Source organism: Cervus elaphus, chromosome 16 (genome assembly GCF_910594005.1).
Source record: "Cervus elaphus chromosome 16, mCerEla1.1, whole genome shotgun sequence".
NCBI lineage: Eukaryota > Metazoa > Chordata > Mammalia > Artiodactyla > Cervidae > Cervus > Cervus elaphus.
The window spans coordinates 21,142,949-21,167,282 of NC_057830.1; the positions used below are offsets into that span (position 1 = coordinate 21,142,949).

The window sequence follows — 24,334 nt, forward strand, 5'->3', positions numbered from 1 at the left end:
AGAGAATTCTTGCCCCTACAAAGATATTTAACTTATATGCAGAGTACATCATGAGAAACGCTGGGCTGGAGGAAGCACAAGCTGGAATCAAGATTGCCAGGAGAAATATCAATAACCTCAGATATGCAGATGACACCACCCTTACGGCAGAAAGTGAAGAAGAACTAAAGAGCCTCTTGATGAAAGTAAAAGAAGACAGTGAAAAACTTGGCTTAAAACTCAACATTATTAAAAAATAAGATCATGGCATCCGGTCCCATCACTTCATGGCAAATAGGTGGGGAAACAGTGGCTAATTTTATTTTTTTGGGCTCCAAAATCACTGCAGATGGTGACTGCAGCCATAAAATTAAAAGACGCTTGCTCCTTGGAAGAAAAGTCATGACCAACCTAGATAGCATATTAAAAAGCAGAGACATTACTTTGCCAACAAAGGTCCATCTAGTCAAAGCTTTGGTTTTTCCAGTGGTCATGTATGGATGTGAGTGTTGGGACTATAAAGAAAGCTGAGCACTGATAAACTTTTGAACTGTGGTGTTGGAGAAGACTCTTGAGAGTCCCTTGGACTGCAAGGAAATCCAACCAGTCCACCCTAAAGGAAATCAGTCCTGAATATTCATTGGAACGACTGATGCTGAAGCTGAAACGCCGATACTTTGGCCACCTGATGTGAAGAACTGACTCATCTGAAAAGACCCTGATGCTGGGAAAGATTGAAGGCGAGAGAAGGTAACGACAGGATGAGATGGCTGGATGGCATCACCGACTCAATGGACCTGAGTTTGAGTAAACCCCAGGAGTTGGTGATGGACAGGGAGGCCTGGTATGCTGCAGTCCATGGGGTCGCAAAGAGACACGACTGAGTGAGTGAACTGAACTGACAAAGATATTAGTAATAATAGAGTGATCAGGAGAAACTTTTTCTTGAAATGAGAACACACGAAGAACTGTTTAGAAGAATGGCTTAACTTACATGTTAGGTAATTTCTGCACCCCTCCCTTTCTTCAATGATCTTTATCCACTGTTTCTTTCAAAGTCAAACTGCCAGAGTTTTCTCATGAAAACCCACAATTTCATTTACCTGTGCTTCATCTAAGTGTGTTTCTCCAGCCCTCTCCTCTGGGCTGGGATCTGTAATCTCCTGCTTGCCTGGCCTCCATGTGGTCTTTACTGAGCATCAGCCCTTCAATTCAATGAGTCCAACATATGCCTTGGAAGCAGTAGCCACCTCCCCTGGGCTAGGTTTAACTCTGCACATTGGGCCTCAACAGCACAAACCAGGCTACAGCTTCAAAGTGGACCCTTTGTGCTGGTGTGGTGGGTTTTCTGGGCCAGAAGTCTCTCTGCCTCCCATCTCCTAGCAACCTGCCCACCCGGTGACTCAGGGTGGGGACCAAAGGCTCCCCAACCCTGCTCCCCTTGGCTGAGTACGTGAGGCTGGCCTGTGGACTTCACTGCCAGCTGATACAACGGACCCTGCTTCTGCACACAAGCCCTGCTCTCCTTACTGCCACAGAGTATGCAGGTCCTCAGGGGACACAGAAGGATCTCTCTCCTGTCTCAGGTCTAAGCCACACTCTCCAACAGAGTTTACCAGATGCTCTACATTCGGGGGATGTATTGGCATCCACCCACCCAGCAACATGGTGACACCTTGCTCCATTTTGCTGGTGATCCTCATATGAACTTTTCCATCAGTCAGAACCTTGGAAGAGAAGAAAAATGGGTTGCATCAAAGCCCATCTTGAATCCCTAATACATTTGTGATGCCATGACTCAGATCAAATGTGTCAGAAGACACCAAGGGATGAGATATGAAACCAAAGCACGCATGGTGAGATGGAGGCTCTTACTGCAAACCATGGCAGCCGAGTAGCTACATGAACCCAAGCAACTGGCCTTGACCAAGGTACCAGGTCCTAGCAGCTTTTACTTAACAATACCAAGCACAGCTTTAGCTAGCATTCTTGGGTGCCAAACAACAACTGAAACTGGAAAAAAGAGAAACAAACCAAAAACCACCATTCTAAGATCAAGGGTAGCTTTTCTTTGGACCACACAATGAGCAGGCAAAAATCTGGCCCTGATCAAAGATACTGATGACAGAGAAGCTCTGACAATGGCCTCAGATCTGAAAGGCAACGTTGCTTCCCAAAGACTTTACAGTCCTGGTGGAGAGGGCAAGCACTTGAAAGAATGACAAAAGGATCATTCCAAATCAGGCCTTCTTCAAGCATGGGTGAGAGACACAATGGCTAGGCCAGGCAGACCTCCGGGGTGGGAGCTTCTGGATTATACACACGGCTCCTCTTTCTCAGGCTATGCCAGGGACGAGCAACAAAGGCGATCAGAGCAGAGAGTACCAGGGGCATCAGGAGAGTGCCTATCTCAGAGCTCCCCAGATGGAATCAGTATTTCCCACCTCAGCAAACAGCGGGACCACTCACCCAAGTCAAAAACCTGGCTATAATTTGCTCCCCATCACAACCCACATCTAAGTGTTATCCCTTTCAGAGCTCTGTTAATGCTTGAGGGCAGATGCTACTCTCACCTGGAAAAATGCAAGGGTCCCAGTAACTGGCCTCTCTGCCCCTGGTGTGTTAACAGAATATCCTTCCACAAGCATCAGTCATGGCACTACCACGGCTTAAAATCTCAATGGCTTTCTATGGCCTCTGACATAAAACCCAAAACACCTTCATACCACCTCTCTAGCAGCATCTTGCCTTGAATTCTGTTATTGAGCTGAATCTCGACTGGCCTTCAAATGCTAAGTGATGCACCATTTTCTCCAGCTTTCCCTGACATGCCCTCCCCAGTTTGTGAGCTTCCTCTATGCTCCCACCATCCTTTCTTAAAGCTGAGGCTCCAATCACACTCTGCAATGATGCTGGATTCCATGTCTATCTTCTTCACCAGGAAAAAGCTCTTGAGGTACAGGGAGTCCATCTCTGGATTCATGATACCAAATGACTGCAGCCATGAAATTTTTTAAAAGATGCTTGTTCCTTGGGAAAAAAAAAAGCTATGACAAACCTCGACAGTGTATGAAAAAGCAGAGACATCACTTAGCCAACAAAAGTTCATATAGTCAAAGCTATGGTTTTTCCAGTAGTCATGTACAGATGAAGAAGTAGGACCATAAAGAAGGCTGAGCACTGGAGAATTGATGCTTTCAAACTGTGGTGTTAGAGAGGAGTCTTAAAGAGTCCCTTGGACAGCAAGGAGACCAAACCAGTCAATCCTAAAGGAAATCAACCCTGAATATTCATTGAAGCTGAAGTTCCAACACTTTGGCCACCTGATGTGAAGACCCGACTCACTGGAAAAGACCTTCATGCTGGAAAAGACTGAAGGCAGGAGGAGAAGGGGATGACAGAGGATGAGATGGCTGGATGGCATCACTGACTCAATGGATATGCTGCTGCTGCTAAGTCGCTTCAGTCATGTCCGACTCTGTGTGACCCCATGGACAGCAGCCCACCAGGCTCCTCCGTCCCTGGGATTCTCCAGGCAAGAATACTGGAGTGGGTTGCCATTTCCCTCTCCAATGCATGCATGCATGCTAAGTCACTTCAGTCGTGTCTGACTCTGTGCGATCCCATAGACAGCAGCCCACCAGGATCCCCTGTCCATAGGATTCTCCAGGCAAGAATAGTGGAGTGGGTTGCCATTTCCTTCTCCGCAATGGACATGAGTCTGAGCAAACTCAGGGAAATGGTGAAAGATAGGGGAGACTGGTGTGCTGCAGTCCTTGGGGTCGCAAAGAATTGGACACAACTTAGCAACTGAACAATAATGATGGCTAGAACTTAGGAGGCTCCAGACAGGAAATATGCTGTGGACCCAAAGAAGAGCAGAATAGAGCTCCTGCCCCTGAGAAGTACTGTCTAGTCCGGGAGACAGTCACACAAATGAACTAAAACACAGTGATAAGTTGTATGACAGACATATCATCAAAATTCTATATCGACAGCTTCCAACTCTATAGTTTCATCGTTTTATACACAGCCCTAATCACATTGCTCCAGTACTCTTGCCTGGAAAATCCCACGGATGGAGGAGCCTGGTAGGCTGTGGTCCATGGGGTCGCCAGGAGTTGGACACGACTGAGCGACTTCACTTTCACTTTTCACTTGCATGCATTGGAGAAGGAAATGGCAACCCACTCCAGTGTTCTTGCCTGGAGAATCTCAGGGATGGGGAAGCCTGGTGGGCTGATGTCTATGGGGTCACACAGAATCGGACACGACTAAAGTGACTTAGCAGTAGCAGTAGCAGTCACGTTGCTAAATTTTTGTTTGACAGTCTCCTAGAAAACAGTGAGGCTGAGATAAGGGCTGAGAAAGAGGAGGGGCAGGGGAGCAGAGGGGCTAAGGACCGCGTTCTGTTCACCTTTGAATCCTCTGTGCCTCACACAGAATCTGGCAGATCAAAGGTGCTATGTATATTGGATATATGGAGTAAATAATCATGCCCTTCCTAAGGGGTGGGATGTAACCATGGAAAGCTAAAAGTAGGACATGGATGGACATTATTGCTGAACTTGAAACTCATCTCCCAGGCCGAAAGGGAAATGAACAGCATGAGCAAAAGCATCAAGTGGCAGGGCAGTCTGGGAGAGCCCTTGTCGAGCAGTTAATCTGGGGAAGATGCCCAAAGTAAATTCAAAGCCTGAGAATATTCTGCCACTCTTCTGTCCTCTCGGGGATCCTTGGCCATCCTAAGAGACGCACCCGAAAAGCTAGTTAGCCTCCATCTCCTATTGACCCATGAAATTCACTGAAGGACTCGGACTTGCTAAGGACAGCTGTAAATCCTCAGAAATCACACTCAGAAGTGATCACAAGAATGATACACAAAACTCACTCGGGCTTCTTCATTTTCCTCCACTACAGACCAGATTAACCAGCATGCCCCCAATTCCAACAGAACTCAAGAGGAGACCACAGTGGTCATTCCCCCTGGTCTTGACTCAGATAGGCCAGAGCAATTATCTGGGGATTGGGACTTATAATATTTTTAGTAGGGTTCAATAAAAGCTGTAGAAAACATGTCTCATAAGAAAAACAGCCCTAGTAATTTCATGCAAGGGGAATTACAAAGTTCACAGTGATTCTGTGAAATATTTTACATAACAAGGCCTGCTCTTCAGCTAAATCGCAATGAATTTCGGACTGCTCTGAACCAAACCCTTTTAAGTACATGGAAGGCAAAGAATAAAGTCAAAATGAAAATACTGCAGTTTAGTTTGTATTTTAAATTTATGAAAACTTGCTCAAGGGAGCTTACACACACCACAAACACATGCTCAGCAGGCTGAATTATCATGCTTCTCTTACCACTTTTTCTCACTGGGCCTTTTCTACTAAACTCTAAGCTAGACCCAGGCCATGCAGACCCTGAGACAAAAGCCTCTGGATCCATTTCATGCAGAAGACAGAGCTGCACTCCCCTCCTCTCTCCTGTCTGTTCTGTAGAAGAGCCTGAGAGAGGGCTCCAGGCCCCGAGTGTCTATGGATGATGCACTGTTCTCCCCCACGGAAAGAAAAGGGGATACATCCTGCCAATGATTTTCTTTCAATAAACGGTTTAAAATCTAACGAAAATTTCAAAAACACAGAAGAGGACAATAAGCACAAAATCTGGTCTGTGCTGTCTGAAACTTTAAGAAGAGAAAATATTGACTACACTATTCCTTGCATTAAATGAAGATATATGATTTTGCAGTCTATATAATAAACAGACACTCTTTGTGTCAAGAGAACAGGGTAAAAGAAAAAATAATGAACATGGAATTGAGGAATGCTCTAAACATGGGAGGACATGTTGAAAGACAGAAGGGACACAGAGGGGAAAATCCTAGTACCAAACAAACACTGTAAAGTAGGATGAACCAGACTGCCCTGGTGGTCCAGTGGTTAGGAATCTGCCCGCTGATGCAGGGGACATGGGTTCGATTCCTGGTTTGGGAAGATCACACATGCCATGGAGCAAGCCTGTGCGCCCCAACATGAGCCCACGTGCCTAAAGCCGGTGCTCTGCAGCAGGAGAAGCCACCACAAGAAGACTCACACCCCAACTAGAGAGTGGTAGCCCCCACTTGCCACAACTAGAGAAAGCCCGTCGATCAAGGAAGACCTAGCACAGCCTAAAATAAACTTTAAAAGTTACAATGAACCTCTGGGAACATGGAAATTGTTCCAAGTCCACCATGATGAAGAGTTGACCAGGTTAAATGTCTTCTACATCAAAATTTCAGATGTCCCTATGTGGGAAATATTCCATTAACATGTACAGCCTGGTTCTATGAGTCACTAAGCAAAAGGACTTGGCAAAAATTACTTGACAGTGGTATCTGCAAAAAACAAAAAAAAAGTTAGTTCAGTTGATATTTACTCTGCATGCTGTACTGATGTGCTCAGTCACAGCCAACTCTCTGCGACCCCATGGACTGCAGCCCACCAGGCTCCTCTGTCCATGGAATTTTCCAGGCATGAATAGGAGTGGGTTGCCATTTCCTTCTCCATTACTCTGCATAGTGCCAGAAAAAACATAGCCTATAACTTCTTTACATTCTGCTTAACCTAGAAACATATCTATTGTAAGCAGGGTTACTATATCAAATTCACGCCATATTGTTTGCTTTCATTATCAGCAAAAATATTTACAAATAGGACAATGACATCAAACTTTGTATTAGTATCTTTTTTAATTCAAATTTATTATGGCTTTAAGGAAATATTTGATTAGGCATCCAAGCTTTTGCTAAACCATAACATTTTAAAAATTATTCCTTTTGAGGTATTATTCAAAGCTGTATACACTTTATAAAAACATAATGAGATGAACAATTCATGATTTTATGTATTCATGCACAGTGAAGAGGAAATGATACCGAATCAAACTCCCAAACCCAAATGGCTGGGTAACTCAGTTAAATATTTTAAAGCTGATTTGTGTGTGTGCGTGTACAATTTTTAGTTACTACCAGAGCATCTAAAACTGATCTGAAAGCTGTTGTCCAAAACTCTTCAAATTCCTCAAATTCCATTTATTCTCTTTCTCAAATCAAAAGATTTAAACATACATAATTGAAGAACCAGTATGACCATTTTTCTCTTTAACAATAACATCTACTTCTGGATCAGTCAGATTTACAGCTAACTGACAGGTAGAATCTGGCTTCCTCCCAAAGCAGCCGTGATGAACTCCCTGAACACTGTTTTAGACAGGCGGGCCCTTGAGGTGTTCACTCCAGAAATCAGAAACATATGAGGTCATTTGCAAGCACTGCACAAGGACTGACTTTAGAGAGGCCTCTTGAAGCTACAGCCACAGTTGCAGAGTTCATGATGCTCAAACATGCTGCTCTAGTCCAGCAGAGATCTGTGCAGAAGATAATCAGAGAAGAATTTTCCAGGAAATGTTTTAAGACCCAACTCAAACCCAAGGTCTGAATTTAGTCTCTGATGAAAAAGATGTCTCCCAAACCTTTATTTTTCATTCCTGATTCTGTGAAAAGGAAAACCAACTTTAGTGTCTGTCCCACCTAGGTCCTCACTGCTTGGAGTTCAGGGCTTTTTCAGAAGATGTAATGACTTCCATTCTGTTTCTGAGGAACCAGTGGGGTTTCTTTTCTCTGGAAATGGTTCTGGCTCCCCCCAGAATGTGTAACATTTCATTAATCTTCACAGCAGTCTTCTGGGGTGGGCAGGACAGGTGAACTCTCTTCATTTCACTGACCAGACAATTAGCAGATGACTTGCCAAGTGGCTCGCTATAAGCAAGGCTCTGATGCCAGAACCGAGTGATCGAGTCCAGGACTTCAATGTTTTTATGCAAAGGCACCAAAAAGGGGTGTGACCGCTAACTTACTAACAGATCTCTTGATTTGAACAGATAGATAAAATCCATACATGAGTTATTCCCCTTGTATTAATCTAGACCAAAATCAAGAGTTGACTTGCAAATAAATCATGGCCACAAATTTGCCCTTCATTTGTTGTAGACTAGCAAACACCTAATTGGCCCTCACTAGGAAACTATTTTTTTTGATGGGCAAGAGAAAGGAACTTAAAAATCCACAGCTGCCATGAGAGTGATCTAAGAGAGAAAGCTGATAGAATCAAATAAGCCCTGGGGGAGGAGAGATTTTTAAAAAAGTTCTCCAGGGGAGGGGAAAAAAAAAAGAATTCCCCAGGAAGTTACAAGGAAATGTATATTAATAACTTACTATCTTGAAGATTTTAAACCTAAGAAATGAAGCAAGCATATCATTGATGTTTTCCTACATGGCATATACATGTAAGTGACTATACTAATTAAACTAAGATTGTGTGATTAAGGAGACTTACGATTATAATATACTGAATTCCTCTTTATAATTACTGCTTTAAATCTAGCAAAAGAGATTCATCATCCTCTACCTTCACCTGGGGTTTAAAAGTAACTTTTAGAGGCTCGGGGGTCGAGATCTCCCCGCCTTCTTGGGGAGGATGCGTGGCACTGGCCTCCTCAGGGTCTGTTTCACTGAGCGCCTCGCGGTAGAGCTCACCGATGCGGCCCGGAGCCTCGCCCCTGGCAGTGATGTCCACCCCCATCTCCCTGACCTCTTCTGGACCCTCAGCCACCGCGCTGTCTTTGGTTTTCCGAAGGCCACGCATCTTAAAAGCTTCCCTTGAGGGAGCAGCATTGGAAATAGATTTCTTAAACCTCTCACCCGACTGCCTCAGTCTCTCCCCCGACTGCCTCAGTCTCTCCCCCGATTGCCTCAGCCGCTCTCTCCTCTCTGGGGTCACTATTCTAGTCCTAATTCTGTTTACTTTCTTGTCAAAATTCTGCCGTGTCTTCTGCATGTTTTCTTTGGAAAAGGCCTTTTTGATGTTATCAATGCGCTCCTTGCCTGACTTTCTAAGCCTGGCAGACCTGCTCTCTTCAACAAAATATTCTTCGTCCGAAGACAGATCAACTGGGGTATCGAAGACTTCGTCCTCCTCCCCTGGACTCTCAATCAAGCTTCTGTCTTTCACGACAGACAGGGACGTCGGACACTGAACCTCCTCCTGAAGGAGAGAGAAAGCAAGCTTGTTAGTCATGGGTTCTTGGACCTTCCGGTCACACCTTTTCAATCTCCTCCACGGGTTGTTTATCCTCCACCCGCTCCTTAAATGCTGGTGTTTCTCAAGGTTTCTTTTTCTTCATCTCCCAAGCTCACCCTGAGCAACGTTATGCACTGCTCTACCTTCAAATCCAATGGCAAGCAGACTCACAAATCTTCCCTTCACCTCTCCCCTTCCCCTAAGATGAAGACTCATTTCCAACTGGCAGGCAGACTTCTTCACCTAGATGTAACGCAGGCACCTCTAACTTAACTTATCCAAAAATCAAGGCCTAACCATCACCCTTTCCTGGATCTCTCAGCACTAATACCTCCAGGTGTCATCCAGACAGAAACCTCAGAATCACTGTCCCAAATATTCCCTGCTCTCATCCAACATCCAACTGGTCACCAAGCGCTGTCGGTAACACTGCTTAACAACTAATAATTCCTCTGTTCCCTCCTCCTTCCTCCTTGCCTCTACCAGTGTCTTAATTCAAGCTCTGTAATCTCAGGCCTGAATTTATGAAATAGCTTCACCACCATATCACCTAAGTATTTCCTGTGAAATGTTCCTAAAACATAATCTGATCACATCCTTCCTCTACTTTAAAATATTTGGGAGCTCATCAATACTCAAAGGACAAAGAGTTCAAATTCTTTAGTATAATTAGACGGCTCTTAGGTTTGAACTACACCTGCTTTCCCAGCCCTCCAGTCCAGCCACACAAACACTCTGAGCGCCTTCAACACATGCTCTTCTCATCCCTCCACAGCTTCGTATACATGGTTTTTGCTACCTTAATTAAATACCTTTAAATGCTCTTTTCAACTTTGTAAACAAAATCTTTCTTTGAGTCAAACATGCGCAACCTCCCCAAGAGACCAATTCTGTCTCCAATTTATACCCAAACGACACAAAAGTACTTCTTGTTGTTGTTCACTCAATAAGTCGTGTCCGACTCTTTGTGACCCCATGGAATGCAGCACGCCAGGCTTCCCTGTACTTCAAGTTTGCTCAGGTTCATATGCATTAAGTCGGTGATGCCATCCAACCATCTTCTACTTAACAATATTTTTCACAATCTGAATTAAACTGGAGCTCTACTCATTTATGTATGTCTCCCTGGGGCCTTCACTAAATAATAGGTTCCATGAAAGCCAAGGTGTATCTTATTTATGATTTATGCCCAGCATCCATCAGAGTGCCTTGCACATAGTAGGCATGCTCAACAAATGACTATTGGAAGAAAGAAACACACACCTTCATTCAACAAATTGTTACTAAGCACCCACAATGTACCAGTCAATATTCTAGGCACGGAGAACCTCCTGTGAGTAAAACAGTAAAAGAAACTATATTCTCAGAAAGAGAAATAAACAAGTTATCTATATATATGTTCGATGGTATAAATGTTAAGATGAAAAATAACATGGGGAGTGGGGATACACTGGGGAAGATGCTCAGAAAGGTCTAAGAAGGTAACATCCAAGCCTAGACCTAAAGGTGAAGCATATCCCAGGGAGGAAAAGAGAAAGCAAAAGAGGCATCGTGACCGAAGCAGAATGGTCAAGGGTCAACAGAAGGAGAGAGGGTAAGAGAGAGAGCAAGAGGGCCAGCGCACCGAAGGCTCTGTAGCCAAGAATGCTTGTGGCTCTTATTCCGAGTGTGATAGGAAGCCTTCTGAAATGTTCTGCAGAAAACAGTGACATGATTTGACTCATGCTGTGAAAGGGTTACCCTGTTGAAATGAGGCAGTCGAGGGTAATGAGAAGCAGGGAGAGCAGGCAGAGACCACTGAGATCAATCAGGTGAGAGACAGTCAGGGTGTTGGCAGAGGTGGTGGTGAGAAGCGGTCTGATTCCAGATCCACTGTGAAGGTAGGAGTCAATGGGATCTACTGCTAGACTGAGATGTGGAGACGTCAAGGGTGATGATTCTCAAGTCCAGGGCCTGAGCAAATGAAGGACAGATTTGCATTTCACTAAGATTGGGAAGACAGTGGGAGGCAGAGACTGGAGGGAAAGGAGACTGACTAAGATGCTGAACATGCCGACTTTGATGCCCACTATATATCCATGCAGAGATGATGAGTAGGCAGTTGAATATATAAGTCTGGAATTCAGGAGAGGTCTGGACTCGAGATTTATATCTCTAGGAGTCATTAACATAAAGATGAAACTAAAAATCATGACCAGTTGAAAGAGACCACCAAGAGATTGAGTGAGTGAGTCTACACTCCATTACTCAAAACCCCTTGGAACCAACATACCTTTTAAAAATCAGAATATTTCAGATTTGGGAAAATAATATATAATATTCCCAGTGAGATCTTGGGAAGAAAAAAAATACGAACATTCACTCCAGGGTGGCAAAAAGAGTACGAATAGCCCCATGCTACCTGAGGTTGGGTTTTGCCTTCAAATTAGTTCAGGTCAAGTTAGGTCTTGCTGCCAAATAAGTTGCAAAAAATTTATTTTTAGAAATTCTTGAATTTTGGTGTTATAGACAGATAAATGGATTTTGGACCTAAAGATAAGAAGGAAGAGATGAGAAAGAATCAAAATGGAAAAATATCAGCCAGTGAGGCAGGAGGAAACCCAAGAGAGAAGGACACCCCAAGAAGCCCAGGGGAAAGAAGTATTAAGAAGAAAGGGAGGACCACAAATGTGCAAAAGAGAAGAAGAGAGGGAGGGAACAACTATGTCAATGTGTCAAAGGGTAAGGATGAGAACTGGATTGAAGTGGCAGACACTAGTAATCTTGAGAAGGAGCCCAAAAACACAGATGCTAAAGGACCTCAATTCACTATTTACAGGCTGCTTTTAAAACTAAACCAGAAAAGCTTTAAAGATCATGAGATTTCTAACTGAACCCATGAATTTTTTTAAAAGAAACTATGCTCCCAGGCTTCCCTGGGGGTCCAGTGGTTAAGAATTCACCTTGTAATGCAGGGGACACATTGGTTCAACCTCTGGTCCACAACTAAGTCCATGCATCACAACTACTCAGCCCACGCTCTAAAGCCCACAAGTTGCAAATGCCGAGCCGGAGCCCACGTGTGACAACTACTGATGCCCATACACACCAGAGCCTGTGCTCCGCAACAAGAAAAGCCACTTTGTAGCACAGTACAGCTACACATTAGTCCCCGCCACTGGCCACAACTAAAAAAAGCCCTGTGTAGCAAGGAAGACCTAACACAGAGAAAAAAATGAATAAATAAATCTAAAATAAAACAAACAAAAAAATGTAACCTTACTTTGAGATCCAGATTAAATCTGTTCAACCAAAAAAATTTACTATGTAAGAAATATATTCATATACATTCCAAAATCTATCAGCCTGATAGTGAAGAAGGTTTCCCTGGAACTTTATTTCTTTGGATACTTACTTAAAATTTAATTATTTGGCTATAGGATTGGACAGTCTAGGAGCTTAAAAAAAAAAAAGTCAGGGTGGGTATCTGATAGCTCTCTGATGAATCAGTTAGAAGCTGAAACTTTATTCCTCTCCTTTCCTGACCACCTGCTACCGGGAGCCGCTTCAGCAGCGCTGCGTGTGTGGGTGAGACTGAGGAGGTATTAGGAACAGAGCTGAAGAATCATTACTGTTTGGTGAGAAAAACCTTCACAATCCTACTGTAAAGAAATCAGACCTGGCTCAACTCAGGAATCACAAACCCTTCTTCAACTGCACAACAAACTCTACAAAATCAGGCTTAAAAACAAAACAGAGGTGAAGTCAGAGAAAGCACCTGTCCACTGAATCTATTTGTTGTAACACCCATGCATCGGAGATACCATGAGTTAGTGGTGAATACACTATAATAATAATTGAAAACAATTAGGGTTGAATTATAGTTGATTTCCAAGTATAATTATTATGCATCTTTTCATGTAAAATTCTAGGTAAGAAGATGATTTTTGTAACAAAACAAGTACTATGAATCGGAGTATAGTAGCCGTGATTATGAAAGTAATATAGCTAGAAGAATTCTGAATATTTACAAGTCCGGAACTTATCATTAGGGAAAGGCCTAATACCTCATTTGGGAAGCAAAGGCATGTGGTTAGTAAGCAAAATTGTTAGAAGGTATGATAATCCTCCTTCCTGGCTTTCATGGTGACAAGGTCACCAAGGTGAAAGCATGTTCAAAAAGAAATCATAATTGTATAATACAGAACAGATACTTTTTTTCAAAGCCAATGTCCAGGATTAGGTAAAAGCTCCACTGTACACAACTGTGGGAGATAAAGTACCAATAAAGTCTGCCACCGAAAGATATATCCAGCGAAATCTTTTTAAGGAAAAACCCAAATGGAAAGGTAAGCATGTTACAGCTAAATTACTCAGCTTCAAGTTAATTTTAGTAGAAGGCACAGTCTCAATAAAGACATGTGTGTGTGTGTATATATATACACATGTATTATGTATATATATACATATATTAACTATGAGAATAAATTTTAAGAATTTTGGGAATTCTCTGGTGGTCTAGTGGTTAAGATTTGGCTCTTTCACTGCCGTGGCACAGAGAACTGAGATCCCACAAGCAGAGCAGCCAAAAAAAATTATAAGAATTTTAACTGCTACGAAGAACCATATGAATGCTGTATGCTGTGTTCGAACATCTAAGAATCCCCAAATCCATTGGTAGTTGCCTGTATCTTTTCTTCACAAGCACTTCCAATTACATGAGATAGCCACTGCTTATTGATAAAGGGCTGCTTACTCTGCACAACTTAATTTCACAGACTCTTTGTAGCATTATGCCTCTTAGTCGCTTTTTCATACCATCTTTTATTCATTCTAGTAACTGCTAGGGCCCAAAGAAAAGAAAAAAATAGCAAGTTTCAGGGAATAAACAGGTAAATATAGAAACAACTTTTTAAAAAAAGAATTGTATGTCAGCAGACACACAAGAGACAATCAGGACTTTTCAGAAACTCGTTTCATTAAGCCCCTGTAAACCTTGACTGTTACTGGGTCTACTCTTCACACAAAGGTTCTCAGGAGAAATGCTGGACACCAAGAATGTTTCCTGGCATGCCCCATGCAAGTGGAGCATGAGATACACCCATGACTGTTAATGCCCTTGGAATAGTGAATTCAAGAATGAAGACTATATTCTCGTACTAAATCTAGACCCATCACATACACTGCTAAAGGCTTCTGACAGTAAGATGACAGGTGTGCGCGTGTGTGTGTGTTCCCAAAAAAAGTCTGGAGAAGAACTTTCAGGGACTTGGGGGGTGGGGAGGTGGGAAGAAATGGCAAAGCCCTTCAGATGGCATAGTCCAACCTACCTACCTCTGAAATCAGCAACCTTCTCTTCTCATTCTTTCTCCTAAATAACCAACAGGCTCTTCACAACAAATCCAAAATACCACTTACCATGCCAGTGTAACCTTATCAGTCAACAGTGGGCTACAGAGAACTGACTAAAGTGTAAAGAATCTCCTGGGGCATTAATGGCCCACATCCCTGGTATCTTACAAATACCCGCCCACATAATCCAACTGTGTTCCTATTTCAATTTGTTTTTATTCTTCTAGGCTTTTCCCCTATGCCTATGGGCATCCATCCATTTAAAAAATACAGCACGGTAACACTACATTCACCAGTGAACATCCCTGCACATTCCTGATTTTACGCATCCAGCGAGTTCTTTGACGTGAAATTTTGAGGCCAAAAGGTTTGTGAATTTTTAAGGTTCCTAACACATACTACCAAAACCACCCTCCAGAAATGTACCAATTAATATTCTACTAGCAGAAAATGAAAGTGCTTGTTATTTCCTATTCTTAAACTCAAAATATGTCTCAGTAACTATAAATACTTAAATAAGTGAAAGTGGAATTTTCCTCATTTATTTGGTCTTCTGTGAACTGACTAATGATGACTTTCCAATTTTTCTACCATGAGAGTTCAAGCATTTCCCTTTTGATTTGTAAGAGTTTTAAAACATATAATAGGTTTTAGGCATTTGCCATGGATGCATTCCTATCTCAAAAAACATGAGGGTTAAGTGCAGGGTAAGACAGGAACTTATAAGCTCAATACACAATGTCACATGGAAACTACCATATAAAATCAGCTAAGAGACATTAGAATCAAATACAAGGAATTACTTATGTGACTCCTATGCTTGTACAACTATAAGAAAAAAAAGAACTGTCTGATTGTTCATTAAGAAATACTGTTTTGCTTATAACTGTGACTTACACATTATATACAAAAAATTCAATAGACAAATTAATTTCTGCAAAGTTTACATTTTACTGTTTAGGGCTTTCCAGGCTCTCCAGAGCAAGGGGAAGAACCACAATGAGGGGCTACAGGTCCTCAGTTTCTTTTTTTTTCCCATACAACTAAGAGGTGTTTTAAACTGGAGGCTTCTTAGCTATCTTCTAGTTCTAACTTTCTCAAAGGCTATGAGAGGGCACCATGCTAATATGGCTAATATCCCCAAAGCGGATTACCAATATTAAGTTTCAAAGGCAAGAAATAGACTCAGCTATGATCCACAGTTCATATTACATGGAATGGCTGAGAAGCTCAAAACACTGACAAGATAGTACACCAGTTAACAGAGAAATGGCTTTATCCTGAGATCCCTGCTGATACAGAACTCCACCACACACAGGTATACAACAGTAACCATGTGACACTGGAAACTCGGATAAGATATGCTAGCCATTAAAGGATGCAAAAGATTGCAGTCATCGAGTTAAACACACAGCTTACCTGGAATATGACCACACGGAATTTGTTCTTCTTCATTATTTCTTCTTGCTTAGCTTCAACTTTTTTAACGTGAGTTTGTTGCTTCTCCACCCGGGCCTTCACGTCTTTAATGTGAGCACTGACCTTTCGGGTTTTCTCAAACAACTTGTTAATGACATAGCCCGTGTTGCTGTGAGACTGTGAAAACTTGAGCAGGTCAATCTGGACGGACTTGATGGCATTCTCCATCACCCTGTGTCTCTCCTCTATCCTCTTCTGGCTGGCCTGCACGCTGTCCACAATGGCAGCAACTTTGTCCAGCACGGTCACAATGGTGAGAGCGGCATCTTGGTCTTCATCTTCCGTCACATTCGACAGGCGATTCTGGTGGATTTTATCAGCATTTGAAGCCGACCCATTATGCTCCATTTTAATTATTTCTCAGTGAAAGATGTCTTACCACAATCAATTCTGGCACCGAGAGCAAAAAGTTAGCTTGATAACAGGCAACAGGGTTGCTTAAAGGGTTGGAAGCCCCACCCCTGGAGGCTGGTCAAGTATTTGTAACTACAAATACCCATACATGACTGTTCTGCAATATGAACCCTCCCAAAGCATTGGGTGCTGTTCCAAACATGCTTACTGACTGACTGAAGGGCTCAAATAAGACTGTGTGGGTAGAAGAGGGAAGCTTCTTAAAAAGAAAAGTTCCCTAAAGCCACCATGTTACTGATATTAAGCCTAGAAGCCAAATAACTAAATAAAGCAAACTTTAAGTGATGGGTGAAGCCTTTTGCCTTTAGACAATTTCAAGCATTATTTATAAAAAGCAAATGGGAATTCTGAACAAAAATCTGTTTTTTCCATTAATCTCACATATTAAATGTACTGATATGTCAACATCAAAGAATGCAATAAATAAACACACCAAAACAGAGGCCATATAGTGAAAACATTATATTATAACATGCTTTTCCAAACCAAATATTAAAATTAATATTTTGAACATATTCTTAAATTCTACATGCATACTTCTGAATACCTAAACTACATGTTAAACAGCTGAACACATTCTATTCACACTTCAGATCTTTAAACATCAACAATCTATTAGTATAGCTATTACTACAGAACAAATTTGGATAGAGGTCTGAGATGATTTTTAAGCTCACACAAAGAGCACCAATTGTTAACAATCATTTTTGCATTTTATTCACAAACACTGATACCATTGGTTTATTTATGTTAAAACAAATACTCTCTTTAAAAATGAATGTGTATTAAAGTAGTTTAAATGATAGAGTAGGCTTTATTCCAATCTGTTTGTTGAACAGACTATTTTCACAACATCTAAGTCTACTTTTCAGTGATCCATTTCATCATTGCTACCATATACTTTTAAAAATTAATTCAGAATTATTTTTTCAAAGAGAGAAATGATCAAATTCCAGTCCATACATCTTATAAATATTTTACATCTAACACACACAACTTTATAGTTCATGCGATAGGCAGTGTCTAAAAAATCAGTTAATAAATCTCAAAAACATTGAAATGTCTAAACACAGTGTCTTCTAGATTTTTTTTTTGTAAGAAAAGTAATCTGTAAACATCTTTACCTTTAGTTCATGCTTGGTCATTTGCTGTGGTCATTGTGGAAGAAGTGGGTATGACTTTGTAACCATTTGTGAAGTGGTCCATCTTTGCAAAAATATTACATTCCATGGGTAAAGAACAAGTCTTAGAATTACCATGTGGTACAAATTTGTGAAATCAATTTCTGTATTTAAAAACATAAAACAAAGACTACTAAACAGTCCAAAACTGTTGTAGCTGAATATTCTAAATACGAGCCAACAGTACTACACTAAAAATGTCCAAAAATAAGGCCTCTGAAATAAATATTTCCATTCTTTAAAAAAAGACATAATAAATGTACATCACATGGTCAGTGTACATATAAAAGTCACCAGTTCAAACCATTCTGGATGACGTATCTGAAGTAAAATGACTTAGGTTTTGCTTCTGTCGTCGTCCTCTATTATTTTTAGGGCATTTTCTGTTAAGAAAAAAGGAAAATGTCATTTCGTTTAGGATACTTCAAATGTTTCCAGGTTAATACACATTCCACACATAAAGCCATATTGCATATGACCACATGAAAGGGAAACAGACGCTACTTGACGACAGACCATCGTGTCAGACTGCCGTCCTTCCTACCAAGCTGGGAGGCGACAGGATTAGACACGCCACGCAGGTATGAACACAAACGAAACTCACTCCCAGGGTCTCCCACTGCATGTGCATCCCCAAGAGGAATTGCCACCCTTCTTCTGGCCTGGCAATCACCAAACCACAGTGACTGGTAACATGTAAACGTGTGATAGTAGAAAGGATCCTTGCTTATGTACTTTCTCTGAGCACAACACCACCCTCAAAATGACAAGGACAGCTTAGGTGAAGGGGAAATCAGGGAGAAATGTGCTTATTAACCTCAAATCAGAAAATACAGGAAATGCCTAGTTATTTTAGATGGTAACTCAGAAGAAGTCATTCAACACCCTGTTGGGACAAACCACAAAAGCCAGGACAGAACCGGGGGTAAGAGCCACTTCTGAGCCTGCTCGTACGGTTCTGGGCATGTTTCTCTGCGGTGCTTTAAAGCCTGTCATGCCATGTGCCTGCCCACTGGAATGTAAACGTGACCAGCTCTCACTGTGGACAAAGTGCTACATACTACACAACGCGGAATAAAGGAGGCTGGATGAGCTCCAGTAATTCTGAGTTTAGGCTCTGCTAGAAACTAGCTGTGCAACCCCCCTTTTTCTATAAGCAAAATATTAAGAGTTGGACTAACCTCTAAAATCTCCTCCAGCAAGAACTTTATAATCTAATGGTAAGAAAGTCTTGAGACAATGAGAACTTCTACCCTAAAGTTCCAGGTTTTTACCCATTTTCCAAGAGCACGACTTTGTCTTGATTTAAAGGCCTTGATGGTAACACTTCCAGTTTACATACTGTTTTTCACAAACTTTACCTTACTTATCCTCATAAAAACACTTGGAGGTGCACAGGGCTGGAATCAACTCCATTTGTCACATGGGAAGACTGACTGGGAGGGATGGCAATCTTCAATTGTCACAAACTCACCGTGAAACTAGACAAGTTCCTGAGACCAGGGTTTTTTTTTCATCTACACAATAAGGGGGTTTGGCCAAAGTGATATTCAACATGAAAGAAGATGCCAAGCATAAGAGAAGAACATTTCACTCCTGCAGTCTTCACAAATGTGCCAGTGGGAACATCCCTTTAAAGGAAGATTCCTCACATGTAACAGTCACCACAGGATAAGTGAACAGCTGTCGCAATGGACTGTGTGGGAGAGGCACTCCTTAAAAATGCAGTGCAGGTCAGCCCACGTGCATAATTATAATATCCTCAAGCCAAGGGAGCAAGACATTCTAGGGGTGAAAATGCCATAATAAAAAGGCCTCAGGAAGAGATCTATGATAAATTCAATGAGATGACCCTTCAGACATAGAGACAGAGGGTAGTGAGGACACTGTAACAGTTAAAAATAAATATAAGGCAACGCCTATGTGTCTGTGAAGGCAGCAGATGGACTTGGGATATAAACTGCTGCTGCTGCTAAGTCACTTCAGTCCTGTCCAACTCTGTGCAACCCCATAGACGGTAGCCCACTAGGCTCCCCCGTCCCTGGGATTCTCCAGGCAAGAAACTGGAGTGGGTTGCCATTTCCTTCTCCAATGCATAAAAATGAAAGATGAAAGTGAAATCGCTCAGTCGTGTCCGATTCTTAGCAACCCCATGGACTGCAGCCTACCAAGCTCCTCCGTCCATGGGATTTTCCAGGCAAGAGTACTGGAGTGACGGGATATAAACTAGAGATTACTAACTTGAATTCTCTGATAGCTTAGTTGGTAAAGAATCTGCCTGCAAGGCAGGAGACCAGGTCTAACCCCTGGGTCAGGAAGATTCCCTGGAGAAGGAAATGCCGCACTCCAGTATTCTTGCCTGGAGAATCCCATGGACAGAGGAGCCTGCTGGGCTACAGTCCATGGGGTCACAAGAAACAGACACGACTTAGCGACTAAACCACAACCACCACTAATTTGAAAACTACCTGCAAGGTAATTTTAATTTAGTAGCTGAGGATTATGGCACAGTGAAAATTGAGGCAAAGAGCTGGACAAAAGGCTGGATAGGATTTATAAAAGGGCTTAACCATCTCTCTGCTCTTGGGTGAAGTTTTCCCAACCTAGGGCACCAATTTCCTCACTTCTCTAGAAGGAAGGGGTTGAATACAAAGTAACTTCTTGCTGACTCTAAGGTCCTTCAATCTTTAAGGAACTAAAAATCACTGGGCCTCAAAATCTTCCCTTGCCGTTAACTTATTACCTTATTTCTTTCATTCACCTTCCAAATGATCTTTTATTCCACTCCTGCTTTACTCTAATAACATCCTAAATGGTCTTCCAAAACCTCACATTTTCTCTCCAATAAATTTTTCAGATGACACACAGAACTAACGCTCTGGGAAAATGATTCACACCAAGTCCCGCCCCTGTTGCAAAACCCTGAACTGCTACAAAATCAAGTCTGAATAGCACTCCCACAGGAGGATCATACTTAGCAAATGTATTTCCCAAGATGACTTAACATGGACCCCCCTCCTCTTGGTGGTTCAGCGGCAAGAGGAATGGTTTAGCAATCAGGCAGCACCGAATCCAAATCCAGACCCTTTCACTTACTAGCTGGAGGACCACAGGCAAACTGCTTCACCTCCGAGCCCATGTTAAATAGCCACAGGCAGCCCTGCTGTTACATGGTGGGTCTATTTTTTCTATATTCTCTTTCTGCTGTCATTATTTTTTATAACGTTATGTCCCTACTTTAATCTACTGCCCAATTTCATATTCAGTAGTCTTGCCTAAGGGCAGATCATCTGTTCTATAGAATAAAGTCCACTGGCTTTTAGCACTGGTAATTTATGAAAAATATGTTACTGAGAAAAGAGTTTTTCATCATTTCTAGATTCATCATTTTAGCTCCAGATGGCTAAGACCACAGAAGGTCTGGCTTCTCCCCAGACTTCAGATAGAAGAGCCATAAATCCATTATGGCCTGCCAATATCTGCACTTGATATAGTCCAACCCTCAGCCCAGAATAATGCAGAAATGTATAGAGATGTTGTTTATGGGAGTCTGAACCAAACTGAAAGGAGGTAGGAAGAGGTAAGTGAGAAGAAAAGACCTGAGACTCAGAAGCATAAAGATGAACAAGATGAAAACTTAATCTTGTTTGAGTTCTCCAAGGTCCAGTTCAGTTCTGACTTACATATTTCCACTCAGCCTGGAAAACACCTCTTTTTAGGCCAACTGCACTCCAATTATGCCCTCTACTTTGCAGTTCAGTTATGATAAACTCCCAATGGTTTTAGTTAAGAGTATTTTAAAGTTTACTACTTATGACTGTATTCCAGAAAACGAAGTAATGCTAAGACAACATATTAAAAAAAGCAGTTTTCTTTAACCTCTGATTTCTTCCCTTCTTGTATTTACTGTGGATAAAGTATATTCTTAGGGCACAAGACCCAATCAGTTCTGCCGGACCTAGAAAGTTCCTGCCTGGCTCTTCAATGCATGTGCAGACCATCCTGCTACCATCACTGTCCCTGAAGGCAATGCTTAAAGCGGACACACAGTTCTAAGATCTCAAAATTCCTTTATGCCACTAAATACCCTCAGGCTCCCCCTGCCTGAGCCTAGATCTGCCTGTAACCCTGGGAATGAGTTCTTGACCAAATTCTAAAGCGGCATGACGGGGAGAGGTCAGACCTACATGGATACCTTAGAGAACTAATTCTAGGATTTCTTCCTAATATACTGATAGATGCCAAGTCCCCATTATTTTGAGTGCTTCAGGATTCTTCAGTAGCCCCCCACCTCTAATTGAAAGCTGGTATTTTGTAGGCCATTACCTACCTGGTTATGCACATGACAATTGCCACTATAATGGCAATCTGTACAGCTCCAATAATTGCTGCAATAAGTACATGAGTGAGCTTTTGCCTACTTGGCACTACATAGAGAATACTAAAGTCTGTCTTTTCACAGTGCTGTCCAGTGTAACCAGATTCACATCTGAAAAGGGGGAAAAAGAAAAAAAGGACTCCTATGAGATTTATAAATTTCAGTAATTCCAGGTTTTAAAATGAAAACACACAGAAGAAACAGCAAATCAGGCACTCTCCCACCATCTGAAAACACACTGTCATTATTGTATTTCCTTATACTCTTTTGGATACAACTATTTTACAAAGTGCTTCTTATCATTATATCACTTTAATTTAAAAGCTGCTAAGTAGTCTTTCTCACTGCCATTTAAAAATGGATTCACAATATCCCAATCAGCGACTAAAATACAGCAAACTCACCTATTCCTTGCTCTTAGACATATCAGTTATTTTCCATTTTTCGGAATTATGAGTTAGGTGTGGTGGATATTATGATGACTGTGCATTCTACATTTAGTGTTACCCCTTAGGCTAGATACTTGAAGTGGATTATTGAATAAATAGTTTTATAGACATTTACAGTTCTCTGAACATAACACCAAATTATATTCAGGACACTTCTCAGTGTACATAATATAATCATTTAAAGCACAAGGGGAGAGATGAAAATAAGTTATTAATGACAGAAACAGGGCTAAGCAGTCAAGTAAGTATAAATCTTAGAAATTATCTGAATTCCAATTAAGAGTAAATAAAAAGGCAACAACATCAGCTGATGATAATTTGACAGGGAGAAACATTTACTTAACAGAAAACTCACATTTTTTAGTTGACACAAGGACAGAAGTAAAATGTGTAAATTCGCCAGCCTTTGGTTACAAATGATTAATAAAACATTAGAAGTCTAAGGATAGAGTACTTATTAATGTCCCACATTTCATTACAGAGAAATAATTTTTAATAAAAAGACACATAGCAAGGGGCTTCCCTGGTGGCTCAGACAGTGAAAAAAAAAAAAGAATCCGCCTGCTATGCAGGAAACCCAGGTTCAATCCCTGGGTTGGGAAGTTCCCCTGGAGAAGGAACGGCAACCCACTCCAGTATTCTTGCCTGGAGAATCCCATGGACAGAGGAGCCTGGTGGGCTATAGTCCACAGGACTGCAAACAGTCGGATCTGACTAAGCAACTAACACACACATACACATAACAAGATAGAAATCTGAAAGCACAGAAACAGAGGAAGCCAGAGGGATGTGAGTCCACAAATCCTACCCTTGGGGGTCCCAGACACCTGCCAGAGGTTTTCATACTGGTTCTAAGCTTCCTAGCAGACAAAAAATAGCAGTTTGGTAGATACATAGATCATAAACATAACTGAGAGCCCAGAAATACACCTTTACATCTACGGTTAACTGATATTTGGAAAGGGAGCTAAGATAACTTGATGGGAGAAGAACAACAGTCTTTTCAACAAATGGTGCTGGGACAACTGGATATCCACACACAAAAGGATAAGAGTTGGACCTCTTCCTCATAGCATACACAAAAACTAACTCAAATGGATCACAGATCTAAATGCAAGAAATAAAACTATAAAACTCTTGGGCGGGGAGAAAAGTAAATATTCATGACCTTAGATGAGGTGTGATTTCTTCATACACCATCAGAAGCACAAACAATAACAAAGTTAAACTGGGCTAAATCAAAATTAAATCTTTTGTACATAAGGACACTATCAAGAAAGAAAGTAAAAAGATAACCCACAGGAGAAAATTTCTGCAAAGTATGTATCTGATAAGAGATTTGTATCTAAAATATATAAAAAACTATCACAACTCATTAACAAAAAGAGAGAAAAAGTACAAAATAGACAAAAGATCTGAACAGACATTTCTCCAAAAAAGATATATAAATGACAAATAAGCACTAATATCTTTAGTTGTCATGGAAATGCAAATCAAAACCACAATAAGATGAAATGTCTAGCATACCCTAGGAATCAGAAAGTCAGAAAATGACAAGTGTTGGCAAGGATTCTGTAGGGAACATAAAAATGACGCAGCCACTTTTAAAAACACTCTGGCAGTTCCTCAAAAAGTTAAATACCGAGTTAGCATTTGGCTGAGCAACTCCGAGGCATTTAACCAGTGGAAATGAAAACACATGTCCACACAAAAACTTGCGAACAATTATTCAAGGGAGCATGATCCATAATAGCCTAAAGTGGAAACAATCTAATTATTTTTCAACTGGTAAGTGGATTAAAAAATGTGGTATTACCCATCTAATGAAATACTGTTCAGCCACAAAAAGGAACAAAATATTGATACACGCCACAACATGAATAAATCGTTTAACAGTATGCTAAGTCAAAGACAGACACAGAAGACCACATACTGTATGAATATAATCTACCGAAATGAAATGTCCAGAATAGATAAATCTACAGAGACAAGGAGTATTA

The 24,334-nt window shown here is 41.4% G+C and overlaps 2 protein-coding genes across 2 annotated transcripts in view; both read right to left on the reverse strand.

The window, feature by feature from the left end:
• Positions 1 to 6,704: 6,704 nt before the first annotated feature.
• On the reverse strand, positions 6,705 to 16,632 carry CAVIN4 (caveolae associated protein 4). The gene is made up of 2 exons (XM_043927454.1): positions 15,853 to 16,632; positions 6,705 to 9,066 (listed from the first exon to the last, which is right to left on the reverse strand). The coding sequence occupies exons 1-2, from the start codon at positions 16,258 to 16,260 to the stop codon at positions 8,389 to 8,391; spliced, it is 1,086 nt and encodes a 361-aa protein (XP_043783389.1). The 5' UTR covers positions 16,261 to 16,632; the 3' UTR covers positions 6,705 to 8,388.
• A 143-nt stretch (positions 16,633 to 16,775) lies between these two features.
• Positions 16,776 to 24,334, reverse strand: part of TMEFF1 (transmembrane protein with EGF like and two follistatin like domains 1) — a 91,250-nt gene continuing 83,691 nt past the window's right edge. Inside the window, exons 9-10 of the mRNA XM_043927453.1 lie at positions 21,838 to 21,996; positions 16,776 to 17,890 (exon numbers count right to left, since the gene is read on the reverse strand). Coding sequence (XP_043783388.1) covers positions 17,806 to 17,890; positions 21,838 to 21,996 — 244 coding nt within the window. The 3' untranslated portion in view covers positions 16,776 to 17,805. The remainder of the gene's footprint in view (positions 17,891 to 21,837; positions 21,997 to 24,334) is intronic.